The sequence below is a fragment of the Lipomyces doorenjongii genome, assembly GCF_038497915.1.
Source record: "Lipomyces doorenjongii strain NRRL Y-27504 unplaced genomic scaffold V1508scaffold_38, whole genome shotgun sequence".
NCBI lineage: Eukaryota > Fungi > Ascomycota > Lipomycetes > Lipomycetales > Lipomycetaceae > Lipomyces > Lipomyces doorenjongii.
In genome coordinates, this window is record NW_027118105.1 from 53721 (window position 1) to 74806 (window position 21086).

General features: G+C 48.6%; 4 protein-coding genes across 4 annotated transcripts; all 4 read left to right on the forward strand.

The window, feature by feature from the left end:
- Positions 1-189: 189 nt before the first annotated feature.
- Positions 190-2910, forward strand: V1508DRAFT_420500 (uncharacterized protein). The gene is made up of 2 exons (XM_066940756.1): positions 190-914; positions 963-2910. The coding sequence occupies exons 1-2, from the start codon at positions 673-675 to the stop codon at positions 2515-2517; spliced, it is 1797 nt and encodes a 598-aa protein (XP_066794788.1). The 5' UTR covers positions 190-672; the 3' UTR covers positions 2518-2910.
- A 2248-nt stretch (positions 2911-5158) lies between these two features.
- V1508DRAFT_181800 (uncharacterized protein) lies at positions 5159-9897 on the forward strand. The gene is made up of 3 exons (XM_066936136.1): positions 5159-6845; positions 6905-9281; positions 9333-9897. The coding sequence occupies exons 1-3, from the start codon at positions 5521-5523 to the stop codon at positions 9525-9527; spliced, it is 3897 nt and encodes a 1298-aa protein (XP_066794789.1). The 5' UTR covers positions 5159-5520; the 3' UTR covers positions 9528-9897.
- Positions 9898-15185: 5288 nt separating this feature from the next.
- V1508DRAFT_420519 (ubiquitin 3 binding protein But2 C-terminal domain-containing protein) lies at positions 15186-17248 on the forward strand. The gene is made up of 2 exons (XM_066940757.1): positions 15186-15554; positions 15620-17248. The coding sequence occupies exons 1-2, from the start codon at positions 15312-15314 to the stop codon at positions 17000-17002; spliced, it is 1626 nt and encodes a 541-aa protein (XP_066794790.1). The 5' UTR covers positions 15186-15311; the 3' UTR covers positions 17003-17248.
- A 255-nt stretch (positions 17249-17503) lies between these two features.
- On the forward strand, positions 17504-20780 carry V1508DRAFT_356966 (uncharacterized protein; the record flags this gene model as incomplete). The annotated part of the gene is made up of 4 exons (XM_066937011.1): positions 17504-18649; positions 18697-19065; positions 19118-19643; positions 19699-20780. 4 exons carry the CDS (start codon positions 17504-17506, stop codon positions 20778-20780), a joined length of 3123 nt encoding a protein of 1040 aa, XP_066794791.1.
- Between the last annotated feature and the right edge of the window lie 306 nt (positions 20781-21086).

A 21086-nucleotide genomic window follows, 5' to 3' on the forward strand; every position in this document is an offset into this window, starting at 1 on the left:
GGGGTATAAGCGGCTCAGCTCTTTGTAGCAAAAATAGCAATGCCTGCACAGAGATAGCAAATTGCTTATTAAAACGTGGCAAGTGGCGGCGGATTGGTATCTCAGTCGCGCGCTTGGTATCCAACCCGGTTACTTGGAGATCTCGACCCGACGAGCGAACGATTACCGAACGCCAACGGTAGCTGAACGAACGGCTACACATGCATGATCGAAATCGATCGCTCGCTGTCGCCCTCCTCCACTTCCGCTCGACCTTTTTTGTATCTAATCTATTCATTCCTCTTCTTCTGTCACACTTTAGATTGCTCCATTCCGACAAAATAATATCAGGCTGACGCGCGACGCGCACAATGTCGTCGCTAATTACGGTGCCATTTCCTTCTTCGGGGCTCCGGTTGACTCCTTCGACTGGCTCCGAGAACAAATCCACCTCGTCGTCGCCCCCACAAGCTTTTCACCTGCGGCTGTCCGAACATGCACTCGCCGACCTTATCGCCGCGTCCGATAAAGACCCGTCGTCGGTATCGCTGGTATTGGGCAAGAACATGGTACTGTGCTAGTGTTCCTTTTTCTCGGCGGTTTGGGATCGGGCTCTGCGGATTGCGACTAATTGTAATCTGTGGACGCTATCGTGAGCATGAATGAAGATTGCTGACATAGATTTTTCTCTGGATGCAGGGTATCAAGATTGGCAAGTCGGCATTCTATTCTATATCTGCAATTGAGGAACCGTCGCTTGCGGACGTGTACTCCGTTACCGCTGGAGCGTCAACGGGGGCAATGCTCAGTGCGCCGCTCAAATATCTTGGCCGGGTATCTCACAAACTGACAGTTGAGAACCACGAACTCGACGTTTCGTCCTCGAAACTGAAGTCGCAGAATGAAGCTGCGTTGCGGGAGAAGGAGTCGATGCGGTGCGTATTTCTCTAGATTGCGGGACGAAAGCGAGCTAATCTGGCTAGAACAACACTGTTGGAGCCAAAATCGCATGTTCCTTCTCAATACTCGACACCATCACCACGACTAGTGCCATCATCGCCGCATTTAACTGGACTGGCAAAGCCGCGACAGACACTGGCGCCTTCATCGCCAAAGCCGGGGAACATCATGCGGTCGCTGCCAATGCGCACGTTGCATCTGCTGGCCGTCGAAGAGCCTGCGACGGCGGCTCGACTCGCTGACCGGACAAAGTCCTCAGTTGACGACATTCATGCGATCCTGGCGCAGTATGCAAAGACTGTCACAAATAGCAGCGGCAAGGAAATCTTCGAACTGACGGACGCGGCCTACAAAGAACTGCACATTTGGGAATGGCGTGGGTATTACCCTTCAGATCGACACAAAGTAATCGCGAAAGCGACCGCGGCATTCGAAAGACTCGGACTGCCGAAGGATGATCCGGCGTGGAAGATGTTGATCGAACCACGATTACGAAATGCAGTTCCAGTAGAGGACCCGAGTTCATTACAGCCAAACCAGGCTGATTTAACTGTGCCAGCTCTGCGACTAGACGAAGTGCCACTTCCTGCGCCTGTGCCGAACGAAGCGCCAGATGCTACGTCGTCTGGTGGGACTGCGACAATAACAGCTAAAGGTGTCGGCGGCGCGATTTTGAAGACGAAGCAGGTTACAAAGAAACCGAAGCTCGGGGACGACAAAGAGAAGGAAGCTACGAAGGGAGAGAAAAATAAGAAACCCACAAACGTCAACAGCTTGCCAGTGCCGTCATCGACAGCGACAAAATTACTTGGATCCGATAAGTCGACTGCGTTGTCAACTACTAATAAGGACACTACGCTCAAGGTTAGGAAAGTCAAGCGACCGATTACTCCGCAATTACCGTCGAAGCCCCCAAGTCCGGCGCCATCGCCGGTGACTGCGAATACTCCAACGGCGCTGACAAGCGCGGTGAAACGGGTATCGAAACGGACTGTAGAGAGTATTGACGCGCCGTCAAATTCGGATACTGACACACTGTTGCGGAAGACGTCTTCATCGAACTCGAAAGAAGAGAGCGCGAAGAAAATTAAATCCGATCCAACAGCCGCACCAGTGGAGCAGTCTAGGCCGCCGCGGTCGGCGAGTTCGACCTCACCAGGGACAAAGTCTCCACGGAAACCATCGCCACTGGGCGCCAGCCCGCCTATTACGGCAGCGGACCTGGAAGACGAAGAGCGGGAGCGGGAGAACCGCTCTCGTGGGCAGCGCCGACTTGAACAACAGCGGAAAGAAGTAGAAGCGAATCAGTATGAGGAGTCTGAACTTCGTCGTATGGCAGCCATGTTTAAGCAGTCGTATGAAGAGTACCGGCGGTTGTATCAGGACGTGCGGCAGTATGAAATTAGTAAAGAGGGCGGCAAGAAGATCTTCAAGAGCGTGAACGGTGCCAAAAAGAGCAGCATTACGAACGAGACCACATATCAGAACAAGCGGGAGCGATTGCTGAATTTGCATCATAAGCTGGAGTCGTGGAAATCTATACTGTGGCAGGCGGCGCCGCGATTTGCATCTGTGTAGGTTATTATTTGGATAACAAAAGTTCGGAGTATTGCTGGGCGCTACAAAGCATACAAGATCAGTTAGTGCGTTTGCATCAGTTTCCTGGAGTTAAAAGTTTTTCACGGGTAATTTAGTAATGGGGGGTTTAGTCGATATTAAGGACTGGTGGATAGGGGTAGTTTTGGTTCATAATGTGCCATCGCGGATAAGGATTTCGCAAGATGATTTACAAAAATGATGGGTATGGCTTACTTGGAAACGACACCACTGTGCATGACTTGAGAGAGTTCAATTATTAAATGGAGATTGATTAGGATTAACCAGACCATTCCCCTTTGGGACTAGCTGCAATTGGTAGATGAGGTATGGGTATCAAATTGCTACACATAAATACATAAATATTCACCTAGCGTAGCCACCAAGGTCAACTTGATGTTGCACAATTTGATTCTTTAATGTGTGTCCAGTGTGCTCCCTTAGGAATCACCACCCAACAAAAATGTCTGCTACTTACTTCCTTCGCCTTATTGCATCTGTCTATGAAGCTTTAGCACTTGCTCACAATTTGTAAATCCGCCCATACTGTCATTGTGTCGATTCTGGGGGCATCAAAACTATGATTCTATGCGTCTGTGACCTGCAATGCCAATAGTTCTGATATCGTCACTTGTCTCCGTCAGGTTGTAACTATCGTTAACGTCGACATCCGTCAGCCAAATTCGCTGCCCTGACCTGGCGAAAGCCCCCCGAAAGTGCTTAGCTTTCTCCATGGCTAAATTGCAATGGGTGAGTGTAATATAATATAGAGATAATATCAAAAATGCCATCGTAACATACCCTGACCCAGAAGACAGTCGTTAGCGGTTGATTGGGGGAATATATTAAACTTTGGACAAAAATATATGCCCATCTTGGGTGAACAAGACAGTGATATTAAGCTGGTATCCTTCATTTATTGTTGGTCAACAAGGTCTGCCATAATCCACGAATCGTTGAGCTGCATCGGGAAGAGGCGGACACCCTTAAAGCAGCTTCGTGAACCTTTATGGCCATTGAGGCCGCAGTCAGCTACTTCCGTTCCACGATATTCTAAGATTCCGGCCCTACCGCGCAGCGTCCACAAACAGACTGTTTGATCCACTGACTCAAACACCACTCCGACATACAAGATGTATGCTCCGTTGACAGATGTCGTAGACAAAATATATTAGCTGGAATTATTTAATGTTTTAGACAGGTCGGAGAAGTATGCGAAGATGATGGATTGTGCTCAAGCTTCACGCTCGAGTACGTTACTGCGCAATTTGACACGTTGTCTAGCTCGGATACGTTACTGCACAATAACTTCGACGAATTTGAAGCGGCTATGCAACTCCGGGGGAACTGGAATGCAGTCGATCTCGTCAAGCGATATTACCGCCACTGCTCTCGCTTGTTTCAGTGAGTATGTCGAGGTACTTTTGGACAGTCCCATAAGCTAGTTCCAAAGAGGAATGGTCTGCATAATCCCATGGATCTCCTCATTAATTTACAGTAAATGGCATTCCCATTTTCCAATTATGCGGAGAGACAGTGTGGTGGGGCCGGGACATGCCGTAGTGGGGCGGGATCCGACCCGATTAAGCGAGAGGAGATATATGCAAAAGCAGCAGGAAGCCTTAGCGTTGCATGGGTGGCCAAAACCACAGCTCGGGCCTACATGCAAATTATAAAGTTACTGTAACAAATTGAGGCGTGAAGCGATCGGCGAGACAAATAGCATCGAAAGGAGGCAAGCGACAAATATGCGCCGTCGCCGAGGAATTAGTAAGGCACCGCAAATCGACAAGTTGGCGATTCTGACACATTTAGGCGAGACATAACGACTAAAAAAATGAAACAGTCTTATCGAGAGGTGTCCGGCCGTCGGCATCCATCAGAAACGTGCGGTAGTCTGATAGGTCGCGTAGGTTAGGATATGCAGATCCTTCCTCGATGTTTGAGGCGACTGAAACGAGTCTCGACCCTAGCTGCTGACCCAAAATGTACTCGACGAGGCGTGCGAAAGTTGTAATTTCTTTAGTGATGCCACGCGTGGACCGCGTGGCGCGCACGCAGTGCCGATAACGGCATAACGGAGAAACCGTGACTGCATGGCACAAGTGTAATAGTTAATGCGTACTAATGGCGTGTTACGTTGCACAACTGGGACAGCATTTAGCGCACAGAAAATTGTTGGGAACGAGGACCGGTGACTGAGACAAGTGCAGGCACAATAAGGTTTCTAGATTGGTCGACGCTAAGCATGTCTCAGCGGGCACTGACCTGGTTAATGTCTTGGATTTTCAGTATATTATGATCGTCAATAATTAATCCGGTAAGTTGCACTCTAATCCGGCTTTTAGCACCGTAATTTGATGCTCAGAAACAAGTCAGCAATTGTGCAGAAATGTAGATTACATTGTACTCTGGGAGAAGGTAGCGAGGATCGGCATACATACGAGCATTAGTCAGATCGGGGCCTGCCACGCTGGAGGAGATCGGCAGAGCTGCGAAATGCAGCAAATTCGCTCTTCCTATGACGGATGTGTAAGCTCACACTTGCATGACTATTTCGCGCCTATCATATTTTAGCAGGAAGCAGCATTAAAGGCGCATTTTGAATGGGGCACGACGAGCACGACGATCTGTAGCGTAGTTGCCGGTAGTGCAGCGCCATTCCAGAAAAAGCTTAGCGTCTTTCTGACGAAAAACGCTAACTGGGAAGCGGCGTAAGACGCACGCCGGCGGCGTCTACTAACTACGTGAGTGAAGCGTGCCTAGAAAAGCCAAACACTACCGCCGCTGACAGCGCATGTCCCTCACGTGACCTACTCGTTATTTTGCAAATTGTTTTTGTGGCCATCCTCCCCGCAACCTATCGCTGTAGACGTGGCACACCGCCTTTTCCATAGCTCCATCTCCCTCCCTCCATCCCTCCGCTTCCCATCACAGTCGAACTTCTCGCTTATCGGCAACTGCTCTTAGACTCCCGGCGTCCCAATGGACCCGTTAATGGACAATGCTGAAGCCTCCGACCGGGCATTCGCGTCCCCGGTCTTCTATCTCGACACTGATGATGCCGATTACTTTGCCTTCCACGACCTCGACCTCGACAGCACTGCGAACCAGTGCGGGAACAGCGCAAATACGACCAATGTGGTTGATCCATTTGATGAGATGATGGTCGACAGTGCGCCTGTTTCTATGACCCAGCAGCACTTTCTCCAGCCGACTGTCATGGCTGAACAATTCGGTGATAATGCGTCACCTTCGTCGTCCAATATGACGCCCGTTCTTACGCACGATGAAGACGACGTCGAAGATGAGGAGGATGATGATCGCTATATGGCTGAGCACTTTGATTTCGATTCAGCTACCACACCTCACAATCGTTTACGTGGCCATCGCGAAGGATTGACCGCAGATCCCGCCGGCGACTCTGCTGTCAGTGGTATTACCATACGGTCGAGCGATTCGGACTCGTCGTTATCCTCCATTAAGCGCGACACATTCTCATATCCACCATCCCCAAAGTCATTGTCGTCGCAACATTCTACTCCGTTTTCCGTGAAGTCTGCATCCCACGTTTCTGCGTCTTCCAAGCTTGTTCATCCCACTCAGAAGCAGCAGCCGATGCGAAATGGTCTCCCTCTTTCAGTTCGCGATATTACTCCGCCCCAACATTCGCCAGGTAACACTCCGCCGCCTACAAGCCTGTCAAACGGCGACGCCGATGATTCCATCTATCAGAAGCCACACGATTGGGTGCCGCCACCGATGATGCCAGATTTTGATCCTCTTGACTGGATTCGCGACGAAGCTCCGTATCAGCTATCCGTCTCCACTGATACCCTCAAGTCTCGCGTCGAGACGCAGATCAAGGCGTTGCTTACTTTCGTGCCTTCTCCCACTCAATTGTATATGCATCTTCCCGCAACAACAATCGCCAAGCCAAGGCAGCAGTTGCGGAAAACGTTTACTTCGGATCCTAAGACTTTGGAATTGGATGCGATTGTTGTTTGCGACCACAACCGGTACAAATATATCAATGTGTGTCCCGGATGCATGAATCGAGAGCGGAAACGTGCGTCGCGGAAGAAATTACCCTCTGTGGATGACACCCATTGGTTAGAGAGTCAAGATAATCGAGGGATTATGTTTAACTGTGCCGAGCTCATGGAAATTTCCGATGCGAATACGCCGAACACAGCTTCTGAAACTTTCAATTCGAAGGCTCCCGAATTTAGTGGTGACGTAAAGCATGTAGAAATCCCTATGAGAATTCCATGCTATTGCAGACATCATTCCGAGAAGACAGGGTTCAGGTAAGCGTGTTTGAAGTTTTGTGATCTGAGTCTTGGCCCCTGACAAACAAATTATGTAGGGTGTATTTTGTTATCAAAGATCACACTGGAAAGGTCGTTGCAAGAACGTTCACAGAGCCCATCATGATCACGGATGATCACAAGACGACAAATGCGAATGCCAGACGGAAGACTGCAGCGGGGACGGCCTCATCCACGCAACCGGCTTCGTCTGCGAATGTCAGTGATAATTCATCCGAATCGCCGACTAACGAGTACGGTTTTGCGGAATCGGCCAATCCGCGTAAGAGGAAGATGTCTCCATCTATAGGGCGCACACAGTCATCTAGCGTTATCTCAACTACTGCAGTTCCACTGCAACAGCAATCACAGCCACAGCGCGGTCTCCCAAACGGTAGTCAGGCGCGACCTCGTCAACATTCGACTACGTCAATACTCTCAGGAAGTCAGCCGGAGCCGTTGTATCGAGCATATGACGAAAGTAACTTCAACACGCGGTCGCACAGTGTTGAGAGTTTTGGATTTCCGGCGTACAGCAGCAGCAATCCTTTGCAGGTCCATCAGCAATTACAGGCTCAACAGATGCAGCCAGCGAGCCTATCGCCACTATCGCATGCGAGTCCTGTATTGTCAAATGCCAGTACGCCAGAATCTACTGTCTCGGGCACGTTTTCTCGACGGACTTCGAAGTACTCTACAGCTTCAGCAGTGGCGTCGGTGCAGTCCCCGAGAGAGCGTGCTAGCAATGCGGGACCTGAGTGTCCTGCCTTGCAGCGATTAATTCCTACTGAGGGTCCGATCCGCGGTGGCATCGAAGTTACTCTACTCGGCACGTCTTTCCACCAAGGATTAACTGTTATGTTCGGCGATCAGCCTGCGGTCAAAACACATATTTGGAACGACAGCACAATTGTTGCCATTCTACCGCCGGCTGCTACGCCAGGACCTGTGGTTGTTCGTCTACGAAGCATTTCCGAGATTAGTAGTGATAACTTGAAACTGTTCACCTACATTGATGACACCGATCGACAGTTGATGGAGCTCGCTCTTCAAGTTATTGGTTTGAAAATGACCGGTCGTCTGGAAGATGCTCGACAAATTGCTATGCGTATTGTGAGCCAGACCGGAAGCGGCGGTGATAACGGCTCAGGGCAGAATAACATCATGGCTGCTACCACCGCGAGTGGGTCGAATGGTCTTGAGAAAACGCTATTAAAGTGCTTGGATCTAGTTGACTATAACGAGTCCCCACATAAGGTTCAGTGGCAGCTGCATAACAGTGCTGGACAGACGATGCTACATCTTGCTGCCTTGCTTGGTTTCCAGCGATTGGTTGCTGCGCTACTTGCGCGGGGTGCGTCATACAGAATGAAGGATAGTTCCGGATATACCCCACTTCATTTTGCTGCTATGCGTGGCTATCGCGAGATTGTGTTGCGACTGTTGAACAGTGGCGCTGATCCTCTCGCGCGGTCCGTACTTGGACATACCGCAGTCGATCTTTCGTGCAGCGATGAAATTTCAGCTTTTTTGACAAGCTTCATTGCCGAGCCGATGGATTATGGGACGCACTCGCGGCAGCATTCAGAAAATATGCATCGAGCTACATCCAGGCAGAAAGTCTACACTCGTCACAGCTCAGAGTTTCCTGACTGGCCCTCGTCTTCCGGGCCTTCCTCACCTGCGGCATCAACGTCCGATGAAATTGAATACTCAGATTCTTTGGATGATGACAATCCTCCAGATATCGGACGTTCTAGACTTGACGAAGACCAAGACGAAGCACCCCTGTCCATGGAAGGTTTGCGCCGAATGCGCCTCGCAATGAATGCTGCTCCTGCGGAGGTGAAGAAGGCAGAGAAGAAGTCGAAGCCATGGTCCCGTAAAAAGTTATTCGGCAGGTCCTCGCAGAAACCCACGACCGATGTTCTCGATGCCAAAGGATCTAGTAAGCAGAAACAGCTTCAGCTTCGACTTGCAGAGTACCTCGCATCGCTGCATGAGCAGACAGTAAACCGGATGCATCCGAACTGGCATGCCGCGAACCACTTCATGCATGATGCGTTCACGTCGTTTTCTTCGTTTAAGCCTGCACTGGCAAATATTGCCAATCAACAGAGCCGGCGTGCGAACGAGATTATGCAGTCCGCATTTGAGAATTCGTGGTTTGGTGACTACTTCTCATCAACGGGGGCAGGTGGAAACAAAAATGACAATAGTGCGCCGCCTAGTTACGAGGAGATTTATCCTGAAGCGAGTGCATCATCAGCGTTCGCGCATACGTCGGCATCTTCGGATGGAAAGGATGGTGCAGTCCGATCAGCCACCTTGCAAGACGAGGAGTCGAAAATGCGGGAACAGGAGATTTTATTGAAGTTTTGGCAGAATAAGAAGAAGAAACAGATGAGAAACGATTTGATGTTGTTTGCGTTCTGGGTAAGTTTGCTATTGCATAGTATCGGTTTGAGAGATCTAATGGTCTTGTAGCTCCCGGTTTTGTGTGTGATATTGGCATGGGGAGCAATGAGTTTCTTAGGAATTCATGTACTCGATTACATCCCGATTCCACAGAAGCTTGTCGAATTCGTCACTGATCGTCAGAATCTTCCAATTGCTGATCCTGGTCGAGCACTACAAGTAGGGCGTGATATACTTGGCGCACAGAATCGGATTGCCAATTGAGTGACACCACAATTTTCAATGTTGAAGAGCAACAGTTTTTTTTGGGTTTTAGCGGGGACTATATTCATGGGTTTCGTCTATAGTTATAGTGCAGGGTTAATGTCATCGTCATCTTGGGTATTTTGAGATTTTGTAATTTTGAATGTTATCGACAGCGCACGTCAAATAGTTCGCGCGTTGTATTGTTAGGCTGTTAGTGTGATTTGCTGTATGTTCGGAGTTAGCATTCTAGTCTTTCGTTGCTAAATTTATTTTGTTTGTAATAGGATCACATTTGTTGCGATTCATTGATACAGTTGTTAAGATTTATTATGTTTGATATAGTCTGCATTATGTTTGTATTTAATAGCAATTATGGTTATATTTATGATTTCTTATTTTGATCGAACAATTCGATGCCAGTAAATGTGCCGCCAAAGGCGAGCAAAAAGTCACAGAGATCTGATCTTTTGCGGCGCACGCGGTGTGGCAAAACAAGCCTTCTATGGCCGAGAAATAACCGCAGAAGAGCTGGGCAACATCTATATGACCACCACAGTCTCGCCGCCCCACCGTCCGACTCATTCTTGAGTTGGACTATTTATCTATCGCTGGCCTTTGGCGTCTGCACCCAAGGCAGACTATTGTGATCTCTGTGTTTAAAGTCGTTGATTATTTTATCCAATTAAAAGGTGTAATTGGTAAGATCCGGTGCGCACTTGCATTTACCAATTTAATCGCTTCGTCGAAAGGTTAATTTCCCAACCTTGGAGAACATGATAATCGCACCGCGCCCGCACTACACGAATAAAACGATCTGGACTACACAGCGGGATTTGTTTGTCCTGGACGAACTGATTAAGGTCGGAAACCAAGGACTGCGTAATGATACTGGGTTCACGAAGGAAGGATGGCGACTTGTTACCAATGCGTTTAATGATCGATTTTTAACGAATCTTGAGAAGTCGCATATTAAGAATCATATTCAGATTGTAAATTGTCTTGTCCTGGTTGTCATTGCGAGTGGTCGGCTAATGAGATGCAGTTAAAACGGACGTATGAGGCTTGGATAAGGCTTAAATCATACGATGGATTTCACTATAACCCAGAGACTAGATTATTCGAAGCGAGCGACGATGTGTGGGAGCGCTTTATTCTACACAATCCGCACGGCCGGCATTTCAAAACGCGCTCGTTCTATTACGAGGAGAGGATGCGTGAAGTTTTTCCAAAATACCGAGAACTGGAAGCCGAGCAGCAGTCGACCCAGAGACCCAGCCAAGTAATAGTGTCGCCGCCAATGGCACATCATGCGGACGTTGTAATGAATCCCGACGGTGGGAACACTGGGCTGCAGTCCCCGCCTGAAGTCTCTGCGCATATGGGGTCGCATATAACGAGCGCGAATCTCTTTGAGGCGAGTCCGGAAGCGGCGGGAATGAATTCTAGTGCGGCTGGCTATGGATCTGCGCATAACGCAGGAGAAGTCCAGGGAAATGGCATGATACAAGCGCAGACGTCATTGCCATCCCCTACGCGCACAGCGTATCTTGAGCAGTCCGGCGTGTCGCCTTTGCGACGGGCGGCGCAGTCGTCACGGAACGCGCCGCCGCCGAAGAGGGCGCGGACCGACGCTGCGAGTCCCGTGGTATCCAATTTACCGACGACAGGACGACAGAGTAATGTGAATGTGCCAACCGGAGTCATGATTGACGCTGAAGCTCTGGGTGCGGCTGTAAAGATTGTGACAGAGTCGATTAAACAGGTATTTGAGTCGTCGGGATCGTCGATAAGCAATGCCGGAAGAGGACTGAGCCCAACGGCGGGACAGCCGACCTCGCCAACGCTTGTAGGATCCAATACGAGTGACGCGAACATGAGGTTTCAAAGTGCCGTAAAGTTGCTTTCGCGCATGCGACGGGATCTGCAGTGGACGAAAGAGCAGTACAAGCATGCATTAGTAGTGCTGCGGCAGTTGGATGAGAGCGGTATTATTTTGCTGCTGGAAATGGATGAGGATGCGCGCGAGGATTTTGTGCTGAGTGAGTGCGAGTAATCCGTCGGATACGACGTTTTTAAATGTATTGGTAGGGTCAAAATTTTCGAAACGGCGTTGTGCTGGTGGAGTGTATCAAGTTTGTGAAGGACAACAACTACTGCAGAATTTGTTATGTATGTACGATAGCCAGTTTAGGGGTGTACACGATTGACGAATATATTCGCATTCGATCGCAATTCGAATGCGAATATTTTGGATGTCTCATGTTTACGAATGCGAATGCGAATAAAAAAAAATTATTCGTAATTATTCGCAATATTCGCACGTATAAAATATAATAATTTAAGAATTGATTACAAAACTTCCTCGTTGCCACATATCCCTCATTAAATCAAGCTTCGCGAATAGAATATAATAATGTATACATTAAGACTTTCCTCGTTGTCGTACATATCCTTTAATAAAACAAGTTTCCTCATGGTGTCCGCAATTAGGGAGTGTCTGCGGAGGCCCAGCAAATCCCTTCCGCTGTTGAACAGCCTCTCAACTGCAACTTCTGACGAAGGAATGGCTAGATACTCTCTACCTGCGGCTGCAATCCGTGGGAATTCGATTCGGTGCACCTTCCAGTCGAACAGCCAGTTCAGTCGGGCGACAGCTTGTATACCTTATAAACTTTGCAAAATTGGGTACTTGATGCTGCATAGCAGTTGGCCGATTGTATACTAATATGGAACAGGCCTAACCATTTGAAGTCGTCAGCACCTAATGCGGACGTCATCTCGCAAGGTTGCGAGCGTCCGTCGCCCGAAATCTAGTCTAGTGTAATAGCGCGATTTCAAATTGGATTCGGACGATCTTAAAGAGCCTGGGAAGACCTGTCAAATAATATGACGTCACTGACTCTGGCGGACACGACGGGGCGAGATAGGAGATCTTGCAGCGGTTAGCCAGTCCCAATGGTGTTGTACATTGGCATTAAATTTTCACGATCAGCAGGAAGAGACAAGCAAAGGGCCAAAGAAAACTAAAGCGAAGTCCGTCACGTTTTAGATGGGATAGTATGTGAAATATTTGACTGCTCGTACACTTATTTCAAATATTGAGTCCTGTAATATTACTTGTAAACTGAAACTAGTATAACATAAAACAACAGCAAGCTAAGTTATTACTCTTTGTGCCTAATAAGTTCTATCAATTACGTATTCCTAGTCAGTAGTGCTCTGTCATAGTCCAAGAGCAGAGTGGAAACGCTTGTGGATGGTTTGGCTCATTGTATGGTCCGCATTAATGCAAGGACAGTATTACGGTGAGGTCGAAAGTAGAGAAGAGTTAATCAGTAAATAAAATATGAGAAGTAGATATCTGGAATGAGTCTTGTGTTCATTGCACACGCAGTTTCACAAACGTGGCTATTGGTGAATTGCAAGTGTTACTACGATCTGCAGATATGTAGTGATTTGTAGTACCTGTTTTGACCTCATAAGCACTAGGCAAAACCGACGTAGCGTAGATAGCCTCAAATTATTGAATCATAATGTAATAATTATACGCGACGCAAAAAGGCATAAATTCCGATTGTATTTATGCGTTCGAGAAACATATGCCACCTTTGCCTAGCCACACCGGTCCGCAGAAATGAGCTCGCATGTGCTGTTGTCGCTGGCGAAGCGAGCCAAGACGTTAATGTGCTTAGCTGGACGGGGCATATATGTGCTGGACAATAATCTACAACGAGAATTGGTCGAGAATCTGAACAGAAAAGACAATACAGAAAAAAGTGAGTGACCGTAAGAATGACTAAATTGCTTTGACAGGTTCAACGAGCAGACTTGTACGTACCCTACAGGGCGGACAATGTGGCGGCAGATATATCTAGCGTATTTCTTTGTGACAGTCGAGACAAGCTTATGGTTGTTTTTTCCTCCATCTGTTTTAGAGACAATTCAGTGGGAATAGCACGAATGAGGCAAGATGATGGAAAAGACGCTGCCGCATAGTTGTGATCTGTGTTGCACTTCTTACCGTGATATAACAAGTAATTGAGCGTGTTCACGTAGCGATTCGGATACCAATCGATGAATGGGCAGTAATGGCACCATATGAACGTCTGTGAGTCCGCCGCGTCATCGACTGCCATTACGAACATGTGCAATATACGTCAATTTTAAATTCTCTAGTGCGGACCTCACAAAATCTGGCTGTTGACCCTGACATCGAATCTATAAGGTGGATATTTTGGAGAGCCACAAGGTTGTGCGACACTAGCGGCTACCCAGATGCACTAAAATTGGCACCTACAACAACTATCAAATCACAACTACGAAGGAGGAAATAGGTGACGAATCAACGCCGTCGTGACCAGGTCTGCGTGCTGCAAGAGGAAATCCGAATGGCTGTAATTTGTTTTTTGCATCACTGTCTAAGATGTTCCGCACGGCTGGACCGGTGCCATATGAGCGGAGGTGTGGCTATGTATAGCAACCAGTCTGACGTAGAATGTATGTAATCAGTCTGCTGTTGTTTTCGAGGTCTTCGAGATCGCGATGACTATTTTTACCTGAGATCAGAACATCGAGTACATCAGCCGACCACCCCGGGCAGAACCACCGTTGGATGGATGCCGATACAGGCACTGACGTAAAGATTCAGCGAGTCCCGTGGAAATCAACATCGATAGCCAGTAAACTCCTAGACGGCAGTTTGAAGAGTGGACCTCGGGGAGACGAATCAAGCCCCGCAATTACAAGCCATCTTCTCAATATGCACTATCGCGAAATAGCCGGAGATGGGAGGCACTGGAATGATGTTTTCTAGGGGGCGATGAGAGGGGGAGTCTTATTCGCAACAAGCGTTAATTGCGATGCGAGTCCGCATCACGGACTAATAATAGCACTTAAAGCCCAACCGGGAAACGAGCGACGCTTCGAAGTGCAAGTGGCCGCTGCTGACTTGCAACGTTGGGCGGCTTTTTCATAGCTCCAAATATGTGGGACTGCCAGCGGAGTGGCAGTGAGAGCGGCATCACAGGACATAGTGCGGTCCGCTTGCAGCAATCCTAAGCTTACCTAGCCTGCTGCTGCAATTAATTACATCCCGCATCTGAATTGCCAGCGACTTGATCAAAATTCTCTGGGCTGGATTCGGTCACAGACGGCCCTCGGAATAGTCCTGTTGAACCGAGTCACGGCTAACACGCTCGTCGTGGCGATCCAAGCGACCAAGACGCGACTAGCGCAAATGCGGCTTAGCGCCAGGCACAAGTATATACTCTGCAGCACTACGTCACAAACACGTGCCGCTTAAATCCTAACACTGTACCTGTGCCTGTACCTGTTCTGCATAACCATCAACCACTGAACATTACCGACAGTTGATGGCGAGTTGCAGTGCCGTGTACAGACTAGAATGCTGCAGACAGCCAGTTGTTCAGAGGACTTACCTCAGCCATGCGGTAGTCTGGATCAAATTGCAGCCGGATCAGATTTTGTGAGCGCGACTGCGACTGCGACTGTGAATGGTGAGCGGTGAGCGGTGGACGATGGCCTCTTGTCGTACCATTTCCATTAGTATTCCTCTTCGGGCACTAGCTGCCCAAGACCCTTGTCCCCGCCCTAATGCACGCGTGTTCCTATCTGGCTACTGGACTGCCTGTCTGGGCCAGGCGGCTTCATCTTCGTTACAGAAACCTATTTACCTGCTGTACCGCACTTCCCGGTCATTAATTGGTGGTTGCTGCCAATAAATACAACGCCGACGCCGTCTTACATTTGTGTTTCTACTCGTCAGCACTGTCAATCTCTGAAATGTATGCCAAAGTCGCTTCCTTGCTCTTCCCCGCTCTCGTTGCCCTTCCTTCCGTGTTCGCGTCGACCTGTAAATGGCCGTCTGCCTCCTTCTCCCTCACTGACGAAGAAGGCACTCTCGGCCAGATATCCGACGGTCAGGTCCGCACTGGCTTTCTTGGCCAGATCTTTGATGGCCAGGTTCGCACTGGCAATGGCACCACCTGCCTGACCCTTGTCGGCTCCTCTAACGGCACTCTGAGTGTATGTCTATCGACCAAGTGACCGGGTTGGGTCATATTGTTCAAATGCTAATTAGCTCTGTTCAGGACATTTTCGGCCGTCCATGCTATGTCACCCCATACTACCAGTTTGAGTGCACCGCGGCCCTTCAACCAAACGCCAATCCCTTCGGCTTTTGCGCTTCCGGTGGTTTGCTTACCTACAATGGGTCGACGACCTTCTACGCCTGCGACACTGGTGTCGACAACCAGAAGAACATCTATGTGAAGGACATTTCCTCCCCGGCTTGCACTGCTGTCAATCTCACTCTTGAGGCAGCTTTCTGTGCTCCTCCTGCATCATGCCAGGCTACCACTGTATATGAGACCGCCATCTCTGTCAAGTCTGAGGTTGCAACCGTCACTGCTCCTACAACCGTCTACGTCACGACCGTTGTTCCTTCGTTCTCGACCGTAGTTGCTCCTACTACTATCCACGTCACCAACGTCGAGTCCGAGTTTTCTACCGTCGTTTCGGCTACCACTGTTTATGCTACCGAGACTGTCACCGCCCTAGGTTCGACTGTCGCGAAGCCCTTCACAGTGACTGCAACGGCAATGAAGACAGAGACCGCGACTATTACTAAAGCTACTACAGTCACCGAGTCTGCGACTGTCACCGTCACGGCTGTTGGATCGACTGTCCTTACTCCTACCACTATGTACGTGACCAAGACTGAGACAGAGACCCAGACTGAGACTGCGACTGTCTCCAAGCCCGTCACAGTGACCGTTACGGCGACTGCGGTTGTCACTGAGACGGACACTGTCGCTACCACCAAGGTTGTCGTAACTACCGTCGTTGTCGAGTCCAGCGTTGCTGTTCCGACTACCGTCGTTGTGGCGACCACCGCGACTGCGATAGTCACTGAGACACCAAAGACCACGCCAGCGCCCACCACTTCAACTTCATCATTGTCTTCGTCTTCGAGCACTGCCACATCTTCCACCTGTGTCCCATCGACTTCACTGTACCCTAACTTGATCATCCCCATCAACTCGGCGAAGCCTAACACTGCGCTCGGAACTGGATTCTGGGCCAATCTCACCAAGTCCTCGACTGAGGAACAGGATGTCCTCCTTCAGTTCGATGTCGCGAGCAAATACACTGGCACGTGTGAGCTCAAATTCATGTTCCCTGATAGCCCTGTCACCTTCCCGTTCTTCCTCGAGGGCGACACCACCATTGATATCTACGCTCTTACCAGTCAGCTTACCGAGTCTGCCACCTGGAACAATCACCCATCTGTCGGTGAGTTGATCGACACAGTTACGTTGACCCGTGGTCAGGACACCTTCGTTAAGGGGACCATGTGCGCGTCTGGCAGCTTCCAGGGCTACTTGCTCAAGTGCACTGGCGACTGTGTCATTGACTATTTCATTGACTACAACCCGCCACCAGTCGGTACTGTTCTCCTTCCTTGCGAATAAGCGTTCATTCGTCGCTTCGTCGTCAAGACTGGTGAATAATTTGCCTGTGAAAAAGGGGAGGAATAAATTTTTCGTTGCATATCCATCATATTATTCTAATTTATAAGTTAATCAGTAGGCGAAAGTATTATCAGATTAGGTTTGATTAAGAGTTTCTTCAGGATGTCAATTTAATTACTCGTTTAATTTATATGTATTAGTAAGTTATTTAGGACAGTTGTGAATAAAATTAGTTTTTCGTCGTAATTCTCGCTGTTGCACGGAAAAACAAGTACTGTGTGCAAGGCTGAAAGGCTTGCTTTTAAGTGTTCCGCAATGAAACTAAATGAGAAGTCCGCGGATAGCTCGACGCGCTCAAAGCACGGGTTAGGGTAGTGGTCCCAAAATCAGTTGATACTCATCGCGCACGCGCGGTTGATGCTTATTGACGTCGCGTTTCCTCTTCGTCGCAATCCGGCAATCGACCACATGACAGATCTTCGAACGGCGCATTGGACAGACATGGAGGGAGAAGAGGAGTCGGCAACGGGCTCGCTGTTCGCTTTAGATCTCGTGGAGGATAGTGACGTGCCGGAAGATGATTCGTCAGTCACTTCGGATGCGATAGCCTCTATATCCCAACAATCACCTTCTGGTGTATCTAAACAGCGTGCTACCACTAAAGTTTATGAGATTACAAATGGCGACGTGTCCTGTCAAATTCAGTCTATGGAGACGCAGCAAGAGCAAGGAGAGTGGGATGCTGTTATCAAAGATTTGCCGTTTGATTTTGTCACCAACAATATGGGACACGACTCTAAGGAATCACCGCTTGCAGCTGCATCTACAATTTCTATGAATGAGATGAATTTATCTGCTCGAGAAGCACGTGATAGATTGACATTCTCCGGTGACGCAGAAACGACAGACTTTCCGTTTAAAATCACGTCGGCTGCCGAGGATGACGACGCGGCAGTAGCAATTGAGCATTCATCTTTGGACATAATTGCGAAACGGTCACTGCCTTCTGCGCTAGCTGAGGATGCTTTAGGACTACCACTGCCAGACGACTGGCCTGCGCAGGTGATCAAAGATGCCCCCGACTTCGATGTACTTCCAGAAGAAGAATTTGACATCTTGCCTCCCGAAGAGGAATTTGATAATGTACCAATTTTCACCGTGGCACAAGATGAAAATTTTGCTACAGACGATTTAGACTCGGCCAATACAACTCAGCGACAAAAGTGCTACCTAGAGTCTCAACAGTCTATTTCCGATGCCCAGATGCCTTTGTGCGGTGGCCAGAGCTCGGAAGTCGGACCGCTACGAATTCTCCCATATTCAGGCTCTGCAGATGCGTTCTATCGGAAGGCGAAAGGATCAAACGGCAAAGAAATCATTCTCCCAGCTCGATCGCGGTTTCTATTCAATACACTGCGCGAGGCAGCTTCAGCCGATAAATACAAACGTTCTAGTTATGGTATCGATATTGAGAAGATCATGCTCGATATAGAGAAAGAAGATCACGACAAGAAGCTAAGAATTTTGCAGAACCAGTCAGAGACGGTTAGTACACAGTGCGATGCATTATTTACCAAGAATAGTGAAGGTGAATTATGGGTTGAAAAGTGGAGAGCAAAGAAATGGATCGATCTCATTGGCGATGAGGTACGTCCGAGCGTTTTGATATTATTCCGCTTATTAATGGCACGTAGCGAACCCACAGAACACTACTACGATGGTTGCAGCAGTGGTCTCATGCCGTGTTCAAACACCCAGTTACTGCTACACATAACAAACGACATTTTGGAGAGTCCAACGCAGGCAAGCTTGTCCAGACAGACCCATATCACCGACCACACAAGAAACTTCTTCTGCTACACGGTGCACCGGGACTAGGGAAGACCACTATTGCGCACGTTGCAGCACGTCAGGCGGGATACGATGTTCTTGAAATCAATGCGAGCGACGAGCGCGGTGGTACGCTTGTGCATGACAAGATACGAGGAGCGATTGATTCTCATCGTGTTGGGACAAAGCCTGTGTGCATAATCATTGATGAAATTGATGGTGGTGCAGAGTCTGTATGCCTGTCATTCGTGATCGATGTTTAAACAGCGTACTAATTATCTCCAGGGATTCATTCGTGTTCTTCTCGACATTCTCAGCTCGGACTCGAAAGCGGTACAGCAAGGTCACCGGACCCCTGCTAACAGTCCTAAAAATAAATATAGGAAGACTGCCAAATTTTTACTTCGTCCCGTCATTGCAATTTGCAATGACCCTTTCGTTTCTGCTCTCCGCAGTCTGCGTCCGCTTGCCGAAATGCTTTCATACCGCCGTGCACCGACACCGAACATTGTTCCGCGCTTGCAAGAGATCTGTGCACGCGAGAAGTTATTTGTCGATCGTCGAACACTGACTGAATTAGTCGACTCTATGGATGGCGATGTCCGTGGATGCATTAATACTCTCCAGTTCGACATGGGTGGCAAACGCATCGGGAGTAGCAGTATAGGCCAAAAAGACGTCAACGCAAATCCGAACGTCATCGTAGGCCGGGTGTTCAAGGTTGATAAACAGTTTAGGAACAAAGAGGAGAGCATTCGGGCGGTCATTGAGAATGTTGAGAGAAGCGCCGAATTTGATAAAGTGGTGACAGGTTTGTTCTTATAGGGAGGGTCTTATCTTTAGGTTTGAACTGACATTAGCTTTAGGTTGCTTCACAATGTATCCAAGTATGTATTACGCCGACGATATGCTTGCAAAGCCCGTGGAAGCTGGTGAATGGTTGCACTTTTACGACACGCTTTCACATTCCATGTACGAGGACCAACACCGTGATTTAGCAGCATATTTGTCGTACCCTGTCGGAGCATTTCACGCCATGTTTAGCAGCAATTCGAACTCGCTCAAAGAGTATGCAATAGCGAAGACAGATTATGAAGCATACGAGGCGAAGAAATCAAACAAGGATCTGGCGAAGCAGGTAATAGGGTCCGCTTCTGCGTCAACTCAACAATCCTTCCGGAGAGGCTCTACAATTTGCACGGAACTAGCGCCATACCTCATGTACATTGTCAACCCGAAATTAAATCCTGTGAATGCGAGTATAGTATTGGAGCAAGAACGCATAATGACGATGCATACTGTTGATGTCATGATCGATTTTGCCCTGAAATATATTCAGCAGCGGTGTGAAAATGGAACATACGTATTTAGAATGGACCCGCCGATTGAACAACTTGCCTTATTTTCCAGTCAAGACAAGGATCGTGCAGCCGTCGGAAAGTATCTTATTCGGCAATGTATATCACAGGAGATGGAACGAAATATGCTACGCCGGGTTTCCAAACGTAACGTTGTTGCGGCAGGATCGCAGACTTCAGGTGTCAAACGAAGAAAATCAAACAGTCTTGACGGCGTGGACCACGAGGCTCAGGAAGACGAAGAGGATTCCCGTTTGTTGCACACGGCAAAGCGCAAGCACAGCGGGTCGAACAAGGCAGGGCTACTGTCCTCATCTCTATCGGCGGACCGAATGGATGTGAACGTTATCGATCCAGTAGAGGAAAGGTCGATAAAACCATCCTTTGTCTCGTTTTTCAAGTCGCAAACATCTGCGACATGGACAGGATTAGCAGGGCTAGGCGGCCATTCTCGTCAGGACTCATTGCAAGAGTGGCAAGAACGCATGAAGCAACAGAGGGAAGGACGAGTGTGGGTGCAATTTCACGAAGGATTTTCGAATGCTGTGCGGAAACCAGTGTCATGGAGTGACTTTTGGCGAGACTTATAATTCTAAAATTGTCGAAGAATTGCACTATAATATTAAACACGATCCAATGTAAAATGGAGATTCATGGGACACAATCAACTGTTCCTCATTGGGACTAGCGTATTTAGAGTTGCAAACCCAAAAGTCGAGAACGGCCAGGGACTTATTATTGTGCGTCAATGGATCTTAGTTATCCTGTATCACATCAGTTCACCGTCGCATCATATGGCTCGGCCACAGTGCAACTATAATGGAGCCAGGGCCAGCAGTCAACAACCCGCATGCTTTATATGTCCGCATAGTGTTCGAGTCGGGCGATCATGTGGG

Bases quoted from the DNA above. Each gene is read 5' to 3' on its own strand.
- V1508DRAFT_420500 (XM_066940756.1), top strand. From the start codon at position 673: ATGCAGGGTATCAAGATTGGCAAGTCGGCATTCTATTCTATATCTGCA. The intron at 915-962 runs GTGCGTATTTCT...TAATCTGGCTAG, and splicing joins CGGGAGAAGGAGTCGATGCG to AACAACACTGTTGGAGCCAA.
- V1508DRAFT_181800 (XM_066936136.1), top strand. From the start codon at position 5,521: ATGGACCCGTTAATGGACAATGCTGAAGCCTCCGACCGGGCATTCGCG. The intron at 6,846-6,904 runs GTAAGCGTGTTT...CAAATTATGTAG, and splicing joins TCCGAGAAGACAGGGTTCAG to GGTGTATTTTGTTATCAAAG. The intron at 9,282-9,332 runs GTAAGTTTGCTA...ATGGTCTTGTAG, and splicing joins TGATGTTGTTTGCGTTCTGG to CTCCCGGTTTTGTGTGTGAT.
- V1508DRAFT_420519 (XM_066940757.1), top strand. From the start codon at position 15,312: ATGTATGCCAAAGTCGCTTCCTTGCTCTTCCCCGCTCTCGTTGCCCTT. The intron at 15,555-15,619 runs GTATGTCTATCG...AGCTCTGTTCAG, and splicing joins CCTCTAACGGCACTCTGAGT to GACATTTTCGGCCGTCCATG.